Consider the following 6675-nt stretch of genomic DNA (forward strand, 5'->3'; position numbering starts at 1 on the left):
GTCTACATAAGGCCACAACATCAGCCAGGACTGAAAGAAGTCCTTGCTGGGTGACCCTGCTTCAGTTTCCCCATTGTAAAACAGTGCTCCTAATACAGTTCACCTGACATATCATGAACACTAACTAAATGTCAGCTATTATGTCATTTGTTGAAGGTACAGATGATCTTTGTAATTTTTGAGAGCTTCCAGAGATGCAGGTGGTCAGGGCCCCCCTCATCTTCTGCAGAGGCCTGCTGGCCTGGAAAGGAATGGGGGAGGAAAGAGAAGGAAGATAAAAGTGCTGAGCCAAGGTGGCAGTACCCGCAGCGCCGGGTTGGCACCATGCTCCAGCAAACATTTGGCTGCACCCAGGCACAGGTTAGAGGCAGCGATGTGTAGGGCTGAGCCATGGTTGAAGTCACTGCACGTGGAGTTCACCACTGGGAGGTGGACGAGAGGAGAGATCTTGGTAAGTGTTTTCGGCACTCTAGGTATCCCCCTATCTTCCAGCCTCCATCTCTTAACAGGCTGCTAACCTCCCAGCCCCAGTGCCTTCCATAAAACTGGCCCCTCCCTGCAAGGTCCAGCCCTGTCCTGGGGTAGTGAACCACTGAACCCCATCTCCAATGCCTCTAGTCTCCAGCCTCCTACTATCTCCTCAGTTTAGTGCCCCCTTCCTGCCAAGCCAGGGCTTAGTTTGGCCCCATCATTTGATATCTCTCCTTCTTCATACCACATCCCCATCCCCAAAACCCTGGGCACCCTCCCTCTGCTTCCAGGGCCTCTTCCTTCACTGGGTCCTGGCCTCCCACCCCAGCCTGGACTTCGCCCCTCACCTCGAGGCCGAGCACCCTTCAGCAGCACACGCACGAGGTCGGGCACATCAAAATAGGCTGCGTAATGCAGTGCGTTCATGTTGGTCCAGCGGCTGCGCAGAGTCACGTCTGCGCCCAGCGCCAGCAGCTGCTGTGAGAGGCGCACTGCCGCAGCAGGGTCCCCTGCATGACAGCCCGGGTCAGTCATGGGTCCAGGGCATGAGGAACTTCCTGGGCCTCAGGGAGGGCAATTTGGGATCTTAGGCTGAAGGTTTAGGATGGGGATCTGAGGACCCGAGTTCTGGGTGGTTTTGAAGGTGTCAGGTCTGAGGGCCTAGGTTTTGGGGCATGTGGTTTGGGGTTGGGACACTCACCGACTCCATGGGCCCCAGCCTTGCAGGCATAATGAAGCAGTGTCATGTCGGTCAGCCCATCACGATCATTCACATGGCAGCCTCGACGCAGAATCTGGGAGTACCAGAGGACCAGGGAAGGTTCCCGAAACATGCAAGGGATCCCCATCCTCTCCCTCCTTGGCTTCCCCAGTGTTCTTACCTCATTGCCAATGACATCAATCTTGTGTTGTACTTGGGGCACCCACTGGCGCACAATGGCAAACAGCTCAGGGATGGTGGTCTGCGGGTCAAACAGAATCTCCTGGCACGCCGGGTCATTGGGGTCGAAGAAGGTGAACGCTGAAGTGGTGAGAGGTCTAAAGTCATCCAAGGCAAGCTGACTCCCTCCTTCCAAAGGAGCTTTAGGGTTTTGCAATTAAGACCCTCCCTAAGGCAGGGTTTCAAAGTAGTGGTGCATAGGCCACAGGCATATTCCATGTGGCCAGCATGAGGTTTCAAAGTCAGGAGGTTTCACATAAAAATCTGGATGCCCACTATGTCTTACAAAACTGGAAGACTGAGCAATTCCCATGGAGCAGCAAACACCACCTCTTGAACAAGAGTGTGATAAGGAGTGTAGCACCCTCAAGTCTGCGTGCCCACGGAGGTTGCTAGTGCACTGTTGCCCTGACAGAGCATGGGGACAGTTTGGACAAATTTCTAGAGTAAAAACAAAATAATAAAATAATAATTTAAAACAGAAATCCTAGTTTTTAAGAAAAATCTCCCCAAGTTTTCAAATGCTGTGCAGTCCACATAAAATGTATGCATGGTTAGGACCCAATCTGTGGCCAGCCAGGGTGGTGCTCAGAGGAACTTCCATCTCCCCTATTAGACTGATGAGTACTGCACTCTGTAGTAACCTCAGCACCCAGCTTAGTACCTAGTACATGGAAGAAACTCAGTACATGTTGAGTGAGTAAATGAAACATCAGATGATGTAGAGCCCAGAGAAGTGCAGCATAGAAATTGGCTCCAGGAATCAGCCTGTGTGCTCCTGTTAAAATCCCAGTCATAAAACATCACTCTTTGGCTTAGAATCCTGACCTGGCTCCCATCACATTCAGAATATAGACGACATCCTTCTCTCTGCCTACAGGTCCCGCACAAACTGGCCTGTCTGTTTTCTATTCTCAACTTCCCTTGCATCCACACTGGCCTCCTGTCCTTCCAACACACCAGGCAAATTCCTGTCTTAGGGACTTTGCACTTGCTGTTTTTCTTATCTGGGGCAGGCTTCTCTCAGATCTTCTCAAGGCTTTGCAGGTCTTTGCTCAAATGTCACCTCTTCAGAGAGACCTCCCCAACCACCCTGTCGAAATCAGCACTTCTGCCCTTCTCCATCTCCTACCCTTTTTTATTTCTTTAATCACAGCACATATCACTACTCAACTTGTTTACACCTCCCTCCCTCTTTTTCTCTTCTTCTCTTTTTTCTTCTTTCTTACTTTCTCACTAGTCTCCCTCATTAGGATATAAGTGCTATGTTCCAATCTGCCATGGTCCCCCTACCCATCCACCCCTTTATCCCCAAAGCCCAGCACAAAACCTGGCACAGAGTAGGTGTTCAGTCAATCTCTGCTGAATTAATGTACAAATTTAATAAACAAATACATGAGTTCCTCTTGGAATCCACCTTAGCCCTCTCTCTATCCTACACCACATTTCCAGATTCCTTCACCTTCTGTGACCAATCCTGCTTGTTTTCAGCCCAGACACTCTCACTTCTCACCAGGCCAAAAGCCCTGGCCATATCCAGCTGCATTTCCAAAGGAGATTTTCCAGTTTCCTGGGGTGGACCCCCTACCCAGACATCCAGATAACTTCCTAATTTTTCTACCAAACTGAGGTTAACGTGTTGCCTCTCTGATTCACCTCTAGTAGGCGATATGTCCCACTAGTTTCTGACCCTCACAGCCAATGTCTTCTAAAAGCTCCTTATATCCAACTCCAGCTGAGCCCTACCCTCTCTACCTTTTAAACATATGAGACCCATCACTTCTCTGCTTTTAAACGATCCCACAAATGCTCTCTCCCAATCACACTTAGAATATATCCAAAGTCTTCACCATGGCCTTTAAGCCCCATTGCCAACCTCTCACCTCAACTGATTACTCCCCAGCTACAGCTCTATGAGCTGTTTTCTGTTCCAAACTCAGTCCTGTTCCACAGCCAGGGCTCTGCACTTGCTGCTCTCTGCCTGGAACTCTCTTTCTCCACTGATTCTCCTCATGCTCTGGGTCTCAGCCTAAATGCTACCTCAACAGCAAGACCCACCCTGACCTCTCTGTCTCAAGTTGCTTCCCTCTAGCCATTCTCTTTTTTTTTTATTTTTATTTTTTTGTTTTGTTAATTCTCACCCAAGATATTTTCCCATTGATTTTTAGAGAGAGTGGAAGGGAGGGGGAAGAGACACACAGAGAAATATCGATGTGAGGGAGATACAGACCAGGGATTGAGCCTGCAACCGTGGTACATGCCCTTGATGGGAATCTAACCTGGGACCCTTCAGTCCATGGCCTGACACTCTATGCATTGAGCCAAATTGGCTAGGGCTCTATTTATTTCTATCTTTTATTTCTTTCATAGCACTTACTCCAATCTGAACTTACCCGTTTATTGATCTGTTAATTATTCAGTCTCTCCTCTCCTGAGAGAAGGGATCATGCCTAGATTGCTCACCATTAAATCTCTATCACCCAACATAATGCTTGTCACAGAGTAGTAGCAATAGATAAATATTGCTTGATGATTAGATACCTTCAGTTTCTCCAAGAAGAACCCTCTGAGCTCCACACCCTCCTTCCTCAGAACCTTCACTCCTGCAGTTCCTCCTATGGTCACCTCTCCTGGGACTCCATTTCCCCCAACCCATTCCTGATTAACCCCCAACTCATCCTTAGGTCTCCCTCAAACCTTCTCCTTAGAGAAACCATGTCTTAACAAACTCTTGCAGTATTCTGTCCTTGGCAAGCACAATTTCTCATCATGTCATGTAGTTACATATTTATATTATATTATTATACTTATTTGTATGGTCATTATAGAGGCCTGTGAGTTCTCTCAGGGCAAAGACTGAATTTATCTTGCTCCATGCTGTGCTACCAGCTCCTAACACAGAGCCAGGTCCACAGCAGACTTTCAGCAAATGTTTGTTGAATGACTAAATGACTAAATGATGTATCATGAACCAATTTAGAGTTATTCCAATTTCATTCTCCAACGAATGAATGAATGAGTGTGGGGGAGGGGGCGGGGGGGGGCGTTTGGAATACAAGGACTCAGCAGCTAAGACTTCTTCCCTGGCCATCTAAGGCTCCGGGCCAGATTCTGGGGTGGGAGGATGGTTACCGTAGTCCTTGGGGAGGGGGGCAGGTGCTGAGGGGTGCACAACAGGCTTCTGCCGGCGCTCCTGGGTGGGGCTGGGGGCCTCGGGAACCTCCTCATCCTCCTCATCCTCTTCTTCCTCCTTGTCCAAGAGCGGAGGGGCCATAGGGGTAGGATCTGTCTTAGTCATGATCCTCGGTGGCCCTCAGGGAACGGCCTTCAGGCAAATCCTGGAAGCAGAGGTCAGCTAGAGAAGGCACCCCACAGGCTCCGGCATCCCAACCCACAGAAGCTCCCAGGGCCTCACATTCCCAGCTCTGGATTTGGAGCAATCATAAGGATGCCCGTTACCCATCAGAGGGCCCTAGCATGTGGGCCCAGTGTCTACCACTTCCCGCAGGCCCAGCCCCCCATTCTTCTATCGCGTCAGGGCCCTCAGTCTAGGCCGCCCCCTCCCCAGGTTTGTTTATCTCTGGATGCTGGATGCTGGAGGCTTCGCCCCTCCCCTTCTCCGCGTGCCTCCCCTCTACCCATCTTACCTTGGGCAAACAGGGCTGCAGACGAAAGCTGAGAGTGGGGGGACTGGAGTAATGGGGTGTCAGTTTCAGGGGAAGTGATGGCTGAGAAGGAGAAAAAAGCCGGTGGTAGATGGGGGGTAGAGAGGGAGGGGCGCTGAAGGCGCATGCGCGCTGTTACCTACGACCCGGCGTGGGGGAGGAGATACTGGGAGGCTCCTCACGCTGATGGAAAGGCTGGACGCAGCGATGGAAGGGGACAGACGCGGAGGATGGGGAGAGAGAGGAAAGAAGAGGTGAACACGAAGAAGGAAGCGAGACACGGAGACGGAGAGATATGAAGCAGAGACAAGGGTAATGGGAAAGCGAAGTCAGTGCTTTTTGACCCTCACCCTCATGATGGAGCTTTCCTGTAAGCCTGGCCAGTTAAGGCGGTGTTGGTGGTGATGGGTGTTTTCTCTGTGAGATCTGAGATCTGACCTCTCTATACGGGATGTCTCAGAGATATGATTTCTATCATCATCATCATCATCATCATTCTCATCACAGAGTTTCCACAGCACTTACCAGGCCCAGAGAGGGTAAGCCACTTGCCCAAGGGCACACAGCAAGTAGGTTTTGGAGCGAAGACTTGAAAACAGACAGCCAGGGCTTTTAATTACCTTGCTACAGATCTGCCAACTCTCTCAGAACCTGTATCTTTTTAAATTAATTAATTTATTATTTTTCAGAGGCATTTTATTTAGACAACTAAAAATAATTAGATGTTCAGAAGCGGTGTACAATGAACAAGAAATCAAGCCAGTCATTGGCCTGTCTCACAGAGACATGGAGAGACAGATATGGGGTGTAGAAGAAATGTAGGAGCAGAGAGACAGGGACATAAATATGGAGGACACAGAAAAATGCAGATGAAGAGAGACATGGGGAAATGGAGAGATAGATGGGAGGTCAGAGCAATTGGGAAGCACATGGACAAAGATAAATGTGGGAAAAGATGAGATTGAGAGACAGGGATCAAGTGGGAACAGGGAAGTAGAGAAAGACAATAAGTCCAGGGGCCCTGGAAAGCTTCATGAAGAGCCCCAGGCCTGAGTCTGAGCTCTGTCCTTGCCCCATTGTATGTCCCTCTTGTGCCCCACCATGACTCAGGCCACAGCCCCAAGCATAAAGCCTCCAAAGGCAGCCACATTGCAGCTCCAGCTGACTGCTACTAACTGGGAATATTAACCCAGCGCTGCTAGATCTGCTGAGCCTTTGGGAAAGATCAGAAATTATTTTAAAGCACTGTTGAAGTCAAACAAACAATATCTGTGGGCCATGTCCAACCCACTGGCTGTCAGGTTGAGACACCTTAGTTCAGAGGCACTGTGGGGGCTCCTTTCTGGAACCCCTGCTACCTCTCTTGTCCAGGTAAGGCCAGACCCTGGGGCCTCAAGCTTAGCCTTGGGGTTGTAAGAAGAAAAAAAGCCTGATCAGATTTTGATTTTTGAAAACAGATTTTTATTGATTTTTAGAGAGAGAGGAAGAGAGAAACATCAGTGTGAAATCAAAACATAGATCGACTGCATGTTCCTGCAAATACATTTTTTAATATATTTTCATTGGTTTAAGAGAGGGAGAGAGAGAGAGAGAGAGAGA

The 6675-nt window shown here is 49.3% G+C and overlaps 1 protein-coding gene across 2 annotated transcripts in view; it reads right to left on the bottom strand.

Annotated features, from left to right (window-relative positions):
* Positions 1-5212, bottom strand: part of CLIP3 (CAP-Gly domain containing linker protein 3) — a 12116-nt gene extending 6904 nt beyond the window's left edge. The window contains exons 1-6 of one of the 2 annotated variants that reach the window (XR_001514061.1): positions 5059-5209; positions 4544-4749; positions 1353-1492; positions 1172-1265; positions 819-980; positions 304-422 (exon numbers count right to left, since the gene is read on the bottom strand). Coding sequence is in view for 1 of the 2 variants with exons in the window: in XM_006765040.2 (XP_006765103.1) it covers positions 304-422; positions 819-980; positions 1172-1265; positions 1353-1492; positions 4544-4709 (681 nt within the window). In the remaining variant the exon portion in view is untranslated. Of the gene's footprint in view, positions 1-303; positions 423-818; positions 981-1171; positions 1266-1352; positions 1493-4543; positions 4750-5058 lie in introns of both variants that reach the window. The other variant, XM_006765040.2, reaches the window with a different exon arrangement.
* Positions 5213-6675: the final 1463 nt, after the last annotated feature.

This window comes from Myotis davidii, unplaced genomic scaffold (genome assembly GCF_000327345.1).
Source record: "Myotis davidii unplaced genomic scaffold, ASM32734v1 scaffold681, whole genome shotgun sequence".
NCBI lineage: Eukaryota > Metazoa > Chordata > Mammalia > Chiroptera > Vespertilionidae > Myotis > Myotis davidii.